This window comes from Batrachochytrium dendrobatidis (genome assembly GCF_000203795.2).
Source record: "Batrachochytrium dendrobatidis JAM81 unplaced genomic scaffold BATDEscaffold_1, whole genome shotgun sequence".
Classification (NCBI taxonomy): domain Eukaryota; kingdom Fungi; phylum Chytridiomycota; class Chytridiomycetes; order Rhizophydiales; genus Batrachochytrium; species Batrachochytrium dendrobatidis.
In genome coordinates, this window is record NW_006281099.1 from 1717048 (window position 1) to 1732612 (window position 15565).

General features: G+C 38.9%; 7 protein-coding genes across 7 annotated transcripts; 3 read left to right on the forward strand and 4 right to left on the reverse strand.

Annotated features, from left to right (window-relative positions):
- Nucleotides 1-65: 65 nt before the first annotated feature.
- Nucleotides 66-1345, reverse strand: BATDEDRAFT_7895 (uncharacterized protein; the record flags this gene model as incomplete). The annotated part of the gene is made up of 5 exons (XM_006674887.1): nucleotides 66-196; nucleotides 274-388; nucleotides 471-669; nucleotides 753-810; nucleotides 1249-1345. The coding sequence occupies 5 exons, from the start codon at nucleotides 1343-1345 to the stop codon at nucleotides 66-68; spliced, it is 600 nt and encodes a 199-aa protein (XP_006674950.1).
- A 595-nt stretch (nucleotides 1346-1940) lies between these two features.
- BATDEDRAFT_31115 (uncharacterized protein) lies at nucleotides 1941-3717 on the reverse strand. Its single transcript, XM_006675586.1, has 5 exons — nucleotides 3371-3717; nucleotides 2885-3104; nucleotides 2688-2744; nucleotides 2142-2590; nucleotides 1941-2065 (listed from the first exon to the last, which is right to left on the reverse strand). The coding sequence occupies exons 1-5, from the start codon at nucleotides 3446-3448 to the stop codon at nucleotides 1991-1993; spliced, it is 879 nt and encodes a 292-aa protein (XP_006675649.1). The 5' UTR covers nucleotides 3449-3717; the 3' UTR covers nucleotides 1941-1990.
- A 906-nt stretch (nucleotides 3718-4623) lies between these two features.
- Nucleotides 4624-6217, forward strand: BATDEDRAFT_21714 (uncharacterized protein; the record flags this gene model as incomplete). Its single annotated transcript, XM_006675297.1, has 7 exons — nucleotides 4624-4782; nucleotides 4893-4985; nucleotides 5117-5263; nucleotides 5363-5567; nucleotides 5696-5837; nucleotides 5952-6013; nucleotides 6120-6217. The coding sequence occupies 7 exons, from the start codon at nucleotides 4624-4626 to the stop codon at nucleotides 6215-6217; spliced, it is 906 nt and encodes a 301-aa protein (XP_006675360.1).
- Nucleotides 6218-6870: 653 nt separating this feature from the next.
- On the forward strand, nucleotides 6871-8110 carry BATDEDRAFT_18374 (uncharacterized protein; the record flags this gene model as incomplete). The annotated part of the gene is made up of 5 exons (XM_006675108.1): nucleotides 6871-6910; nucleotides 7091-7150; nucleotides 7526-7594; nucleotides 7696-7808; nucleotides 7939-8110. The coding sequence occupies exons 1-5, from the start codon at nucleotides 6905-6907 to the stop codon at nucleotides 8108-8110; spliced, it is 420 nt and encodes a 139-aa protein (XP_006675171.1). The 5' UTR covers nucleotides 6871-6904.
- A 1677-nt stretch (nucleotides 8111-9787) lies between these two features.
- On the reverse strand, nucleotides 9788-9982 carry BATDEDRAFT_7483 (uncharacterized protein; the record flags this gene model as incomplete). The annotated part of the gene is made up of 1 exon (XM_006674878.1): nucleotides 9788-9982. A coding segment is annotated over one exon (195 nt), but the record flags the coding sequence as incomplete, so codon positions are not given.
- A 708-nt stretch (nucleotides 9983-10690) lies between these two features.
- BATDEDRAFT_36426 (uncharacterized protein) lies at nucleotides 10691-13548 on the reverse strand (the record flags this gene model as incomplete). Its single annotated transcript, XM_006675799.1, has 5 exons — nucleotides 13393-13548; nucleotides 13202-13291; nucleotides 12751-12837; nucleotides 11539-12156; nucleotides 10691-10896 (listed from the first exon to the last, which is right to left on the reverse strand). Coding segments are annotated over exons 3-5 (888 nt in total), but the record flags the coding sequence as incomplete, so codon positions are not given.
- Nucleotides 13549-15057: 1509 nt separating this feature from the next.
- On the forward strand, nucleotides 15058-15534 carry BATDEDRAFT_85809 (uncharacterized protein; the record flags this gene model as incomplete). The annotated part of the gene is made up of 1 exon (XM_006675956.1): nucleotides 15058-15534. One exon carries the CDS (start codon nucleotides 15058-15060, stop codon nucleotides 15532-15534), a length of 477 nt encoding a protein of 158 aa, XP_006676019.1.
- Between the last annotated feature and the right edge of the window lie 31 nt (nucleotides 15535-15565).

Below are 15565 nucleotides of genomic sequence, written 5' to 3' on the forward strand. Positions count from 1 at the left end.
CAAAATCCTTTAATTTGCAATATGCACAACGGTTCAAGTGGAAATGCATTTTCATTATGCTATTTTTATTTGTTGTAGATGATCCAGTTACGCACTGAATCAAACACATCAGAATCATTATATAGATATTGCATCGACGACTGTAGTGAGTTTTGCAAGGTATCTCGATCATGTCTAAATAGCCACATTACAAGTGCTAAATTTAAATTAGAAAACAAGTATCCAACATCACTATCCAGTCTAATTTGTTCATGCAGATTGATATGCACTCACCCCAAGTCATTGCAGCAAACACCGAGAAGGAGTGTTTGGGCTGTGGGATTAATTCTCGCTTAACTGCAAGTTTGGCAAGCCCGACCATCACTCGAGAGAAACAGTATAGCACAATCTAAAGATTTACCCCAATAAACGATTAGCCACATCAATCAATAATAAATGCAACTTTAAACTATTGATATGCTGTATCATACCTGGTTATTAATGTTGTTGTTTTCACCAAACACAATATATCCGCCAACAAATCCAGCAATCAACGAATCTGTATTGTGCTCAAACCCCTTGATCTTTTTTTGTACCAGCAGCATGGATTTGTAAATGGTTACAAACATGGCCAGGCCTCTGCTATGTTGATACGTCATTTTCAGGATTCTTCGAGCCATATCCTTGATGCTATATTGGGCGTTTCCACCATATAAAAATTTGATTTTGAACAAGCTTTCTTCATTTCATTTGAAAATGCATGCTATACATACTTTGTCCTACGGAAAATACATGTCATGACCAGTGCATGAGGAAATCGAATCTTGGCCCCTACAAAGTTCAATACCAAATACCAACAATGTCATAAATCAGCAGGCATAAAAGCATCCAGCATAGTATTAACAAGATGCATGATTCACTAGACTACATTTGAAAATGCATCCCCAATATATACTGTATACAAGCAAGGTTGAGCTGGCAGGTTTAATTCATATCTAGCGGACTAGATATGGCTTCATAGGTGCATCAGTGAGCAACGGCATTGCACAAAAACCACCAGTTTTATACATAGTGGAATGCTCGAATACTGCCATGCACCTGTCTATCCTGTCTCTTTAGCAAACCGATATTGGTGGTTGCTAATTCTCATCCAAAAAAGTGATAGGTTCACTTTGTAGGTTGGAAATTGACCAGTAGCAAGGGTAGGTCGACCAAGCTACTTCAGTCCTATCGGGTTATGGCAAGTCAGTCATCAAATGAAAAATGTACCATATACTGCGCCATTACGGAATCCTTTGATAATAGATAAAAGCTCCTTATGGTTTCCAGAAACCAATAGGTTGTTGAGTGGGTCAAGAATTGTCATATCTCGGCTTGTTGGATTACAGCTGGTAACAATGAGGATGAGAATGGAGAGATGAAATAAAATGAGAAATTGTCAGCAGCCCAATTTTATCATGCTTTGAAGATATTCTGATGGCATTAATCAAACTATTGTTGCAGCACTTTAAAAACAAGAGTTTTCCGTTTGTAACATTCCACGATTGGTTTAGGTTAGCATAAACTAATAGATGGAACGCTGAACTCGCGTCAGGACAAGACCAAATGAGGAACGTTGTCTTGTTGAATTGTAAGGATCAGCAAATTGACTGTACCAGCAAGCCAGATTGTCATGGTACATGAGGCACAAGCAATAGATGTTTCTGGGATGTAAATCAATAATCTATTGATGTTTTCAAAACAACATCAATGATGATGGCTGTCAACAATCTCATTTATTTCTCCATTCTCATCCTTTGTTACTAGTTGTAAAAAGTCAAGTCTGATAACTTGATCTTGATTGATCTCCATCCGAATCGAATTCATCTACTTGGGGTAATGTACATGGCTTGAATCGGCACGTTCCTTCAACTACTCGGACACTTGAATTTAATATATTGCATAAAACTATTGTGTATTTTCACTTGAATCTAAAAAGTGGACCCAAGGTTTCTTTATTTGGATCTTACAGCTATAAACTGGCGGTGATGTTGGAAGTATTGGTGGATGCTGTTGAAGTAATGATGGTTCGCTTTAAAAACTCGTACTGACATTTAAAAAAGTTTAGAATTAGAGTGGATGATGGATTCAATTCAAAACAGGCTTATCGCAATAGTACTTACAGTGGTCCAACATATAGCAGTAGCAGGTGCATTAGCAACAACGCGAGCCTGCATGCCCCTAGTAAAGCCAGCTAATCCGTTTCGTTGGTAAATGATTTTAAATGCATCAATCAATCCAGATGCCTGCCGCAATGCCGAGTCCGAAGCAAGTCCACGCGTTTGCAAAAGTGTTTTTGCTACATCTAGTGGATTAGTGACCATACTTGCGGCTCCACCTGCGATTGCTCCTGCTACAATATGTGAATAAGGATCATAATGGCCGGCTGGATTTAGCACTTTGCGAAAATATTCGTAAGTCGAGAACTGGATCATCTGATATGGAATGGACATCATGAGTGTGGTAGGGTATGAGACAAAAAAGGCGCCAATGCCCTCTGTGCGAAAAACGTTCATTCCAGAAGCAAAAAGTCCGGTATTGACTGGAGACATTTGCATGCGTTGTTTGATTACTGTCAATACAAGACAAGGGGATTCAGTGTTAAAATGGCACAAAGTATTTGACTCGATAATTTATGTATTGATTGAATAAAACAACTTTCAGCTTACCATCAAATGGAGTAGCAAATCCATCATGAGCAATAGTGGCCATGACACCTGCGGCAGCTACAGACATCAATAAAAATGTCAGTTGAAAATCAATTTAATTGCATGATCTGCCCTATTATACAAGTTGGATATCATTGTATTCAAAACATCAAGGAAATATAGTATAGCCCATAAATGCAATCGATAAAAATATTTACCATGTGACATATGCTGATGAGTAGTATTGTCCCAAGTATGAAAAATCCCTTTGAAATGCTCATAAACCGAAAAATATAGAGCGTGAGAGGGGCCAGCACCCAAAACAACGGATGACATTCCTCTCCATAGCGCGCCAAATCCTTCTGTAGTATAGACTCTGGCAACAGATTGGACAAGCGTCGAATACAGTTGGGTAGAGCTAAAAAATTGCATGCGGGTCTATACAGATTGCAGAGTTAGAATAGAGGTAAATAGTAATAGACCATTGCTCAATAGCAATCATAATCTATCAAATGAAATCATCCTTGTTCTCATTCGATATGTTATTTACAAGGTGTTTAACCAATTCATCTAGTCAAGGCAACTCTAAATTTGTATGGATCAAACTCTCCTTGGCATACCAGCACTTGATCTTTTAAATGGGAATATACCGACATAAATGATTTACAAACGGAATTTATCCGACAATAGTTCTAATAACATACCTTGATGGCATCCATAGGATAGGTCACAACATGTTCAGTGATACCAGCAAATGCACCAGCAAGCAGATTTATTGCCATGGATGAATCTGGTAATGATTCATAGTCAAAGTCATCATCGCCAGCAACACCAATTGTGCCATGAGAAGCACTGTCAGAGGCATGAGCCTGTATATCCGACAGCAATGCCAATGCATTGGGAGCAGTGGATGGCAAAGCAGCAGGGCTGTTGAATTGATCAGAAGGCAGCATGCAGACAGTGGAAATTGAATAAAAGAGAGTCAAGGCTACTTTTTAAAACCAAAGGTTCAGGCAATAGTGAGTGTATGGATAGACTAGCAAGATCGCTCGACTAACTCTATAGTACAAATTGAGAAAAAGCAATGCTTAATTGTCAAAGACAAAATGAATGGGAACAGAAGGAAAATATTTTTTTGGTTATATTTCAACAATCCAATCTCGCCATATTTCGGAAAGATTCAGACAGTATCAAACATGCCGTTGCAGCCTTCCGGAAACGTGAATTCTTTGTAACATTGCACGATTGCTTCAGACTAATGTCAAACTCTATAGATGGATCGTCTAAACTTTCGTGCTGGAACAAGAACATCGAGCTCAGCAAATTGATTATGCCAACAAGTCAGATTGTCGTTGTGCCAAGACACGATTGATATTCCCGCCATTCAAATCAGCAATCTACTGATATTTGAAAAATAATACCATTGATGGCTGCTGCAATTTTTCATTTATCTATACATTCTCATCTTCATTGTTGCTAGCTGTGAGTTTTGAGCAATTTCGTTTTAATCTAAATTGCGATTGGACATCATCAATAGTATGTACATGCCAGACAAACACTCTGAACGGTTTGGATTGAATGATATTTTTTAAATCTGAATTACGATTTTCAAATGTAAACGGAATGCGGCTCTGCTTCCGATTCCTTGTGCATAATAGATGAAAAAAGCATTCCCTTGAATACATTCAGCAAGAATTGTGTTTTTGATAGGACTGCAGCATATTATCTATTGCTTGACTCACAATGCAGCGAATGGATCGAGTCTCGACTTAACCCAATCTATATATGACTCGATACCAATGCATTTGGTTTACACTTGTTGGCCAATCGATGTTGTTTGAAAACTGATTGCTGGCACGTGGCTCCAATCAGTTTGGACGAGCAATCTGGATTACAAAGCAGTTGGGCTTAAACTGATATTCCTGCGCAACTATCACAACCCACATAATTCATTGTCATGTCTTCCACTACTCCTGTTTCACTCAATAGTCATGATCACATCATGCACGTTGTTTCCAAATACGATACTTTTTTGCTAGACTGCGATGGTGTTTTGTGGCAAGGAAATGTACTGATAAGTGGTGTTGCCGACACTCTCAAGATGCTGCGCTCCATGGTTAGTTTTCCATTGCTCATTACTATATATTTGATCAGTTTAATTGGCCAAATAGCTGTATGCTGACCAATTTTCCGATCTGCAAAACTCTATGGAATCGACTTTACTAGGGAAAACGCATTCTATTTGTAACCAACAACTCGACAAAGTCTCGTAATGATTATCAAAAGAAACTTTCCTCACTCGGTCTGCAAGCATCTGTTGTAAGTCTTGAACATGATCAATACAGCCAATTTTTACATGCACTAACACTGGTCTTGTTATACATTTACGATTGCTTATATCTTGAACTGGTATTGATCTAAATGGGTTGCATATTTTACCAATTATCAAGGATGAAATTTTTGGATCTTCGTATGCTGCGGCATATTATATTGCACACCAGCTCAAATTCCCTGCTAACAAAAAGGTTTATGTAAGCGGAATGGAGGGAATTTGTCATGAGCTTGAAGAGCAAGGCATTCGGTACTGTGGTGGCCAGGTAAGCTACCAAGAGCATCTGTTTTTACAAAAATCAATTGTACATAATTTGTTGCGTCAATCCACATCTACTTGAAACTAATGACTGATTGAGCATTAGGAAGATAACGAAAATATTAGCACTGCTGATCTTGAAAACATCAAGCCAGATCCTGAAGTTGGGGCTGTTCTTTTTGGATTTGACATCAATATTAATTATAAAAAATTGGCCAAGGCATTCACATATGTCAACTCCAATCCAGACTGCCACTTTATTGCCACAAATGGTGACTTGACTTACCCTACTGCTGGCACTGTATTTCCTGGTACGTTGTATAATTTGTTTTGGTAAACATGCTTATATGATATCGACTGATCTGCAGTAATGATTCGCGTAGATTTAAGTTGTTCAAATCTAATTAAATGCCTTTTTTGTCATTTTGGTAATTTTCAGGCACAGGTGCCATGGTTGAAGCATTAGCGGCATCACTTCGCCGTCGTCCGATTATTTTGGGTAAACCACACCAAGTCATGCTCGATGTGATTGTCAACAAGTGTCACCTGGATCGATCTAGAACATGCATGGTAGGAGATAGGTAAGCATTTAAATATTTGCAAGTCCATGCATTGCTCTCATGATTATGCATATACACTGCCTAATCTAATTTAATTTAAACTATTTATTTTTATAAATCTAATTCATCGTTTAGACTTGATACCGACATCGCTTTTGGCAAACTTGGCGGGCTTGCTACCCTTCTAGTGATGACTGGTATGCTTTTTAAATTGACATCCAGATTGTGGTTGCAATTCAATTGATCTTGCCAATACCAACAGTTGTATTTTACTAACACATCTATGAACCGATTTAATTGTAGGAGTTACATCCAAGGCAGAGCTAGATGCCAGTGACATTATTCCAGACTATGTGATTGACAGTTTTGGTAATGTGGGTGGTCAGCTCACAAATGCATAAAAATGAACTGTGGTTTTTAAAGTATTATGAGTGAAAGCAGGGTTGAGCTGAGAAAGTATATTTGGTAGAGTAGCCAATGCAGAGCTTGTAATAAATGTATTGACTGGTCAGACGAAATTAGATCTCGAATTATTGAAAGTCAGAACTTGAACTTCCCACTTGAATTGACCAAGATTCACAGTCCATCTGCTTAAAATAGAATACTTGTATGTATCTTGTAGTCGCTGTTTTTTGGAATAAATGATAAGCTTGAATTGAATTGATTACGTTTTCTTTTTTGGTAGTCATGCATTGTACGATCGTCAAGTCTGAGATCAGATTGATTCTTGATATCGTTGATCACTGTACAACTCATCTTGTATTTTATAAATCCCAGATGCGTTTTAATCCAAGAAACCAAATATTACACATTTTAGGAATGCAACCATTGTTTCACACCAGTCACCTAATGTCTGAATTGGATATAGATGGAGTTGGAGATTGAACAAGTGCCAAGAATGTGAAGACTTGTTCAGTTACACAAAGATCAGTCAACTTGACAAGTTTAGGACAATATTCAGTAAATTTGGTGGAAATTATTATTTCATGACTGGCTATTTATCATGTATTTTGGCATTTTACTTGGTGTCCATTTTACGTGAATCCGACTGAAATACAAGTCCATCTAGCGAGCACTCCAGTCACAAGATGATGGTAAATCATTGTTTCTGTTGTATGAATGTTATTTCAAAATGAGGTTTGCATGCCACTCACCATGTTTAATGAATGTATATTCTGCAACTAACTGTTGTATTTCTCATTTAAATGTCCGTCTGAACGCACTTGTCTGGATCTAATGCCGGATATTATCTAATACCACAACTACTACCTCAGCTATTGTTCTTGTTTGCTTTGATTATGTCTGCAGTTTTGCTGTTTGGCATGGTCTTTTTTGTAAGTAGTTGATAGTCATCTATTTGGCGGATGAACCCCTTGTATAGTTATTTGCTCTTGTGCCAAGTCTATGGTTCTACACAAAGAATATTTATCAGTAAAGCTCAGCTGCATTGATCATTTGCGATGCTAAATGATATATAGCATTGCAGTGTATGTTTGGGTCTGCGTAGATGCATTGAATACCATCAGTCATGGTCAGGAATATGCATCTTGAAAACATACATCATTTTTGGTATATAGCTGGACTTTATTTGAGCTTTCTAATGCATCAAAGCCTGTCTACTGTATTTTGAGCTGTGGCTGGCTAGAGTGATTTGGCTATTGCTTTGCTATTTTGAAGCTGGCTAACATGAATACATGAACGATCTACAGATTATCCTATTTTCGGATTTAGAAGCAGATTACATTAACCCAATTGACTTGTGCAACAAGTTGAACCAAGTAAGTTGAATTTATAAAGCAATCTAGCATGCATGAGGATCGTAGAAATTATGGTCAAGTCTCCTTTGATTTTCTAATTCTAATGTGTTGATAAACTATAGTTTGTTATTCCGGAACATTTGGCTCATGCGGTTTTGTGGTTCCTTTTTCTTATAACCGGAAACTGGACTGCAATGCTGATCAATACACCATTGCTTGTTTGGCATGCATACAAGTAAGATTGGCTTAAACTTGCATAGATCAGACTATCAAGATTTGAAAAGCAGTTATTTTTTCAAAATCACAACTTGATGGTATACTAAATGGAACATCTAACCACCCGTTTATTTATTATCAATTTACAGGATCTCAAACAATCGGCACATGTACGATGCTACTGAGATTTTTCGAACTATATCCTCCCATAAACTGGAATCCTTCCTTAAACTTGCGTTTTATTTAGTCACCTTTTTCTACTACCTATATCGAATGATTGAGGCGCTGATTGCCACTCCGCCTCCCGCAGCTCGACATTGAATGAAATTCGAGTTTTTTTGATACTATTCAGCAATTGTAGTTTGTAAATCTATCCATTCGCCCACCACAAAAGCAAATATAATGCACTTGGAAAGGAAACAAAATAGATTTATTAAAAATAAGAATGTAGATGGAATCCCTTCAACAGGACCCTTTTTAAAACGAAATAAACCAAAATCACAAACTGATAAGTTTAAAAGCAACCCACTAGTCGAAGCGACACAAAAATAGTAGTACAGGTAAAAAAAAGTCAAGGTTTGACAGGCAACACCATTTGACCAAGGGATGTAGGTGTGAAGATTCAACCTGAATGAGATGCATGACCGACGATTCCGCAAGTAGATCCAAAAACTAATTAGAATGAATCTGCCAAAACAATTGACTGGAATCCACTCAATTCAAAAAATAAAATAAATAGCATATACAAATTCCACCTTGGACAATGCATAATATTTAGGTGATCTTTAACAAAAATAGGGACTAAAAAGTGTAGAGAAACAAATTGAGTGACAAGATAGCCTAGTTCTTTCAATGAACAAAGTTGGGAGATCTGGTAACAGCACGCGAAGTCAGCGGGAATGTTTCGTCTGAAAAGGTTTTATGTAAGGATGTACCAAACCTATTGCTGTGCTCGTCCAACTGCTGATCACCACGATCACACGCTCTACTTGAGCGATAGAGCTTGTCACTCAAATCGGACTCTGCCATATGTGAAGTGTTACGACGTGTATCTCTAGTAAAATCATTGCTAGTTGATAGTTGAGCACTGTTTTCTGGACACGACTGACTAAATGAAAGTGGAGGTAAATGGTGAGGCACCAACATAGGCATGTCCCGCGAAGGACGGCGACCTTCATGCGACGACTGCATGGATGAAGCCACAGACTCTCCAATACCAGAATCTAACATTGATTGGCTTTTAGATAGCGTGGGAATATTCATCTGATGTGGATACTCTTGAGCAAAGGATGCATTTTCCATGTATGAAGGGGATACGCCAGTTTGTGATCGCGAGTGGCTGGGAGGGTAAGCATTAGTTGGAAGCAACATGCGGCCTGATTGGCGGTCTGTCATAGGTTGTGTAGTCTCATAGTACCCTGGATGATTAGATCTAAATAAACCTGCTTGGTCTTTTTCAGAATTGATATGATTAGCGGACGATGGTGGCTGAGAATTAGTTCTCATGGAAGGTGAGTACATATGAGCAGACCGTCTCATACCAGATGCTTGAGCCATGGTAGATTCCATTGAAGAATAATAGTTTCCTGTCATTGGATCTACCATCATACGACCATATGGAGCAGCACGATGACCATCCATACTACGAATAGGCGCAAGCAAGTCGCGATGGCTAGGATATGATGCTCGTGGCACTCCAGACGCTACAGCAGTGGGCGGCAGATGATCATTTGCAGCATACACAGTATTTCCTTGAGGTGGAGAATATTTTTCATATTTTAGCTGTACCCCTTCACGAACAGGTGGTATTTGAGGGTCTCCAGTAGGGGCAGATCTAGACTGGTGACCGCGAGTAGCAGCCTCTCGAGCAAGACGAAATTCAGGAGCACGTCCGGCTCCGTGAGCAGCTGCGTGCCATGCAATGTATTGGTGATGCGTTTTATGTTCCGGATCGGCGCTGTATGGATTCTCTCGCATTGTAAGCCCCTCGAGTGCTGCTAATCTTCGCTCACGTGTTCGTTGACAAACACGATTATGACGTCTCAGGTTACTCAGTACAGAAAATGAACGTCCACATCCAGGAATATCGCATCCAAAAGGTCTTTCACCAGTATGTGTATAAATATGTGTAGTGAGCGAGCTTGGACGAGAAAATCGCTTTGAACAGTACTGGCATTCGTACCGACGAGTATCTTTTGCTTTTGAAGCTAGTATATCCTGGGTATCATGATTGGGAATTTTAGCATGACCAGAATTGTACTTGTGATGCTCATCATCCATTTCTGCCTCTTCGTCGTTAAATTCATTTTGAGCAACGGCATTCGAACGTGATACTTTTGTGGGCACGTTATCACAGATCATATTACTGGATACTCTGGATTTTTGAGCCGAGCCATTAGACTGATTTACATCTTCATATGGAGTACGAGAATAGTATTCAGACTGATATGAGGAAACTGTGTCATGTTGATGAGAAGTATGCTGCCCATTCACCGAGTAGTGCGCTGGACTTGGCTGATTTGATCGTATCTCACCACCATACACTGATAGTGTTTCTGAAGGAATACCATGAATCGGGGTCAAACCTGTCTTGGTCACATTTAGAGAGTGTAAACTCACATCACTATGATTTTTCCCAGCTGGGGAAACGTCTGTCCTATTAACCATATCAGACGAATCAAGCATTTTTAGTCGAGGCAGTGGCTTCATATGCAAGGGTGGTGATGACTCTTTGGGCTGTTCATAGTACATTTGCTGATTATCATGTAGAGGTGAGTACGCCCGTTGAGTCTTTTTGACGCTTGAACTGCTAGAATTTCCAAGCGAATCGCGTAAAGACCGTTTGGGTGCTGTTCCTGGCTGTAATAGACTAATTGGCTTTTCATCCAAATTTTCAAATGGAGCTGCCAATCGTGGGGCAACTCGCAATTGTTCATTATTGTAGTGAGTAGTACGGGGATATTGACGATAATCTTCTGAATACTGAATCATACGATTGGAATTTGGGTCGGCATCATAGGCTACATGGTGATACTGGTTCGGAGGAGGCAAGGTTTGTTGGCGTGAGGTCCATGTAGACGTCTGCATTTCTTTTTTTGAACAGGCTTCTAGATATAGAATAGTTAAACAGAATGTTTAGATTAGAAAATGAAACGAGTAGAAAACTTGAGCAAGCTAAAGTATCTAAAATTACAAAGAAATTCTAGTCGATATGGAATATATGGCTTCGTGTCACGTTTAATATACCCCTGACAAGTGTAGCTATTATCTAACAAATCTAAAGCAATGCCAGATTTGATCAAGATAATATCTGCAGAGAATAACAGTCAAGCCATAATTCACAAAAAGCTGTGCAATCTTTGTTCACTTGAACTAGAGCTCAAATGTATCCGAGATTTTAGGATACAAAAAAGTAGAGTTGTATTGGCAACACCAGAATTGCCAACTCAAATATGTGGATTGTAATGAATGAGTCCAGTTTCAAATTTTGCAATTGTACAATGTATGGCTATGCCAAAAAGCAAGATTAGGTTCATAAGCATGGTTTGGTTTTGTGCGCACCATTATAATGAACGTGTTTTAAAATTGAGAATGTTAATTTGTATCAAAAAGCAAAGATTCAATTACTGCTTATTCCAAAGCAGAATAAGACTGCAAGTACTCTATGTTATGTGGGTGCGATTTTAAATGTGCTACTGACGAGGGGTCAACAGGGGTGTATCTAGACAAAGCAACAAAAATAAACATACCATATTGCTGCCGATCATGCTGACCGGAATAAGTATAGTATTGATCATGGGTTGATGATAGAGGCGAAGGTTGGACGTGATATCGAGATGCATACGATGATGGTTCATTCTGCAGTGGCAATGGAATAGATAGTGATGGCGGCGTACTTTTTTTCGACACACATTCCACCTTTTTGTCATGTTCAGCAGAAAGCATTGGAGAACTGATATTGACTGAATTTACATCTGCATTAACGGAGCTAGTATTTAAACAGGCGGTTGTTGACTGTGAAACATCACTGGTCGAAAACTGAGAAGTGGGCGTCATGTGTAATGCTGGGTAGGTACGGGACTGTTGGTCAGCATTACCATCGTCTTTATACATATGCGGTGGTCGCTGTGAATATGCATGATACTGGAACGGAGAGTATTTTTGAGCCGATTTAGCAACACCCAAAGGATGTGGAAGAGTAGTATCTGAAGGGATCTGAGCGTCAGGCATAAATAATGGAAGTTGTGGAGACTGCCTCGATTCTTGTAATTTTGTGGTCGAGTGAGCCGACTGTGTTTGTGAAGAATAATCGGAGCATTCTTTAGCTAGCGCATATTCCTGATGCTTTGATGCAGGTTGGCTATAATCTATAAATGACGTATCAAAATAATATATAGTAAGCTTAGGTCACCAACTAACATGACAATGATAGGTAGATCTAGACAAAGGAACGGGATAGAAGGATACGAGTTTCCGAACATCAACATGTCTGTCAATTCAGCCGCACGGCATGCATCAAGATTAGAGCCAAAGTCGTGTGTTGAATATTGCATGTCCAATTCAGCTAGGCGGTGCTTTTATCAATCTGAGCTGCATGTAATATGCTGGCTCTTTTGCAGTTCAAAAAATCGCGCTTATGACCAAGAAACTCGTCCTTGCGTTAGAAACTCCGACATTCTGGTGCTGTCAAGATGACGGTTCGTTTTACATGTTGTAGCAGTCAAGGGTCCACGGCTTGCTTACATCATTGCTGTTGTGTTGCTTGGAGAACAGGAGGGCAAGTTTTGCGTGTTGGAGCTGGGTTTGAGTTTGGTATAAGATAATCACATTGCTGAAAAGCTGGATGTAAGGAATTAAAGGTGCGCTGTTGCTAACATCGCTACGATGATGAACACGAGAAAATAGAAAATGTATGGCATTTTGCATGGATAGAGGCCAAGATTTAAAAGCATACTCATTACCTGGAGATGTTAGGTCTGGGTATGACTGTGCCTCCACTTTTACATTGTCGCTCTTGTCGGGCATCTTCAATTATTGCTATTCGAATACTAGCATGAGTATAGGTTTAAATAAAGGCAAGGAGAATTTAGTACAGTAGTAGGGTAAATGGGTGCAGCATAGTAATGCCTGCATCAAATATCAAGGATAATGCATTGACTAGATCTAGTTAGTGGCGAGATTAACTGAGCAATTATAGCTGCAAATTCAAAAAGAACAATCTGATAATTGTAGATATCAAGTATATTATTACAAGACCGAAAATGAGGTCATTTGTATAAATATCTTGATAGATTGTAACAAGCAAGACTCTGCCAATATGAAGGGAGGATTAAGTCTACAGGCCGGATGCGTAGGGTGGAGAGGCAAGAGCAAAGGGTGAACGGGAGCACTTATGCAAACGAAGCGGCGTACCGGATTAAAATATAATGACAAAGCAAAGGAAGAGATTGATTAAATAATTATATATATATGGGCGTGGGTCTAACTTGATGTCACGTATACCTATAATAAACTTGGATTAGTAAATTGCCAAGGATCGGACGGAAAGGTATAATTGAGGCAATTAGAGTAAGGGAAATGCAGGATTCAAGTATGTTTCTAACCAAATGAATAAAACGAATCTTTAGAGTGACCAAATATCAATTTGCAAAAGCGTCTGAGATTTGTTGAACTACAAGTATACTATGAATTTAAATCCTTTTTATTCAAACCCAGATTCCTCTCAATGAGCATCTCGGATGATATTACTACTAATGTAGGTGATATCTTTGTTGACCCATCAAGATTGCGATGAAAAAAGCGTAGTTTTTCCTGTTGCATTGCCTTTTGAGACGCTTATAAACCACAGAACTGCTTTGCCATTGTAATCGTGTATTAAGCTATATAACCATTTGGATCACTGCAGGTCAAAGTCGCGTGAGATAAAAACATCCTTGCTAACAAACAGAAACAATCGGACGGGCAAAGACCAAGCGAATTCAATGTTGGAGCTCAAACAATCTATATACCAGAAAACAATGTAATATCAAAATTATTACCAAACGCGGATAAATTGGTCGTGCTTAAATAAAAATGCAGATGTGAAGTTGCTGTAAAATAACATGCACATATGCCCAGCAAATGGGTTCAATACAACAAATAAAACAATGGGACAAATTGCGAGAAATAGGCTATTTGCTGCTAATCTGATTAAACGCTGTGTTATTTACCAAGTACCGTTAATTATTACTTTGACGAAATTAAAAATGCTTTAGCAAGGTATTTTGTGTGGCTCAAACTAGATGATGGCCCAAGAATGTATAATTAAGAATTGCTGTAGAAATTAGTACAAAGGTAAAGTCATCTGACTGTCGAGTTATCAAAATCCGACAGTCGGATAGATATCCAAGCATAACGAGACGACGTTCTATAATCCATAATGCAATAATAAACGCCACAGCTTTGTTTGAGCTTTCAATTATATCATCCAATAATTTCAGCTGAGATCATATCTATCAAAGTTGAGTGTATCAAAGCATCAATAGCAAATACAGCCTCATGGAACTTGACAGTCGAGGCTGTTTGGTGAAAGTGATTACATCCGTTTTTCATATCTTGTATCACCAAAGTACCATTTTCTCGTTAGCTTTTGTCAGGGTTGGATGTGCACTAGAATTGATTGGCAAAGATGCTTGCACAAGATGGTGGGTCATAAGATATCAACAGCAATATTCAGTGAATACGGGTTTAACAGCTACACTAGCAAAGCCGTTGAAGCTAATTTAAATTAACGGTAGCTTGTTTGCAAGATAGTATTAAAGTACAATAGCGTGCTATCGAATATCAAAGTATACAAGTTTTGGAGCAATATTGCCAAAAATAAAATAGACTGTTTATATGATTCAAAATAAATTACTACGCCAGTTAACATAGTGTAAGATGGAGTGTACACTACTACAGCACAGTAAGGAAATGTTAAAGTGATGTCAAGCCAAAGACCACCAAATGACAGCTACGTGCTCTGCAAGTGTAGATTGTCAATCACCAACGCGCTTGCTTTGAGATTATGTATTTATGACAGCTGAGGATCCGATCATTGCTCCATCGGATAAGTACTAAGTAGGGGTTGCTTACTCTATTATTCAGCTTGAATATTTGTGACATTCATACAGCTACTTTATCGCATAAAGCAATTATATGAATGCTGTAGGAAATTGCCAAGCTGTTGTGGATATTCTGTCCACCTTGATTTTCAGATATTTCAGCCAAGAAACGACATCTCAGCAAGGATGAATTACACTAGTAGGTTTGTAAGATATGTCTATGCAAGACCGCCAATCCTAGTCTTTCATCGACAATCATTTGGCACTCAAGCACATTCTGCTCCACAGCAAACAGGATGGAGAAAACACTTGCACAGGCTCAAAGAAGCACCAGCATCTCATATCACTGCATTTGCTATCCTCCATGAAGTCACTGCACTAGTCCCACTACCAATTGTATACTGGATTTTAACAGTCACTGATGTCTGCATCCCATTTCCAGAAGATATTCTTGCAGAAGGAAACCGTCGCATCTCCCGCTTGCTGCAAATAGCTTCCAGCTTGAGTGGCTCGTCCAAAACTGACAATACCCAATCAGATCAAGTGCTGGCTGATGATTCACAAGTTATGTTGCATATGGCTACTGCCTATGCGGTCGTCAAACTTATGATGCCATTACGCATTGCTGCTTGTGTATTTTTGACTCCGTCAACTGCAAGGTAGATATTTGTGTATTGAATCTATACACCTGTAG

Bases quoted from the DNA above. Each gene is read 5' to 3' on its own strand.
- BATDEDRAFT_31115 (XM_006675586.1), bottom strand. From the start codon at position 3,448: ATGGCAATAAATCTGCTTGCTGGTGCATTTGCTGGTATCACTGAACAT. The intron at 2,591-2,687 runs GTAAGCTGAAAG...TTGTATTGACAG, and splicing joins ATTTGCTACTCCATTTGATG to TAATCAAACAACGCATGCAA. The intron at 2,066-2,141 runs GTAAGTACTATT...TTTAAATGTCAG, and splicing joins CTGCTATATGTTGGACCACT to TACGAGTTTTTAAAGCGAAC.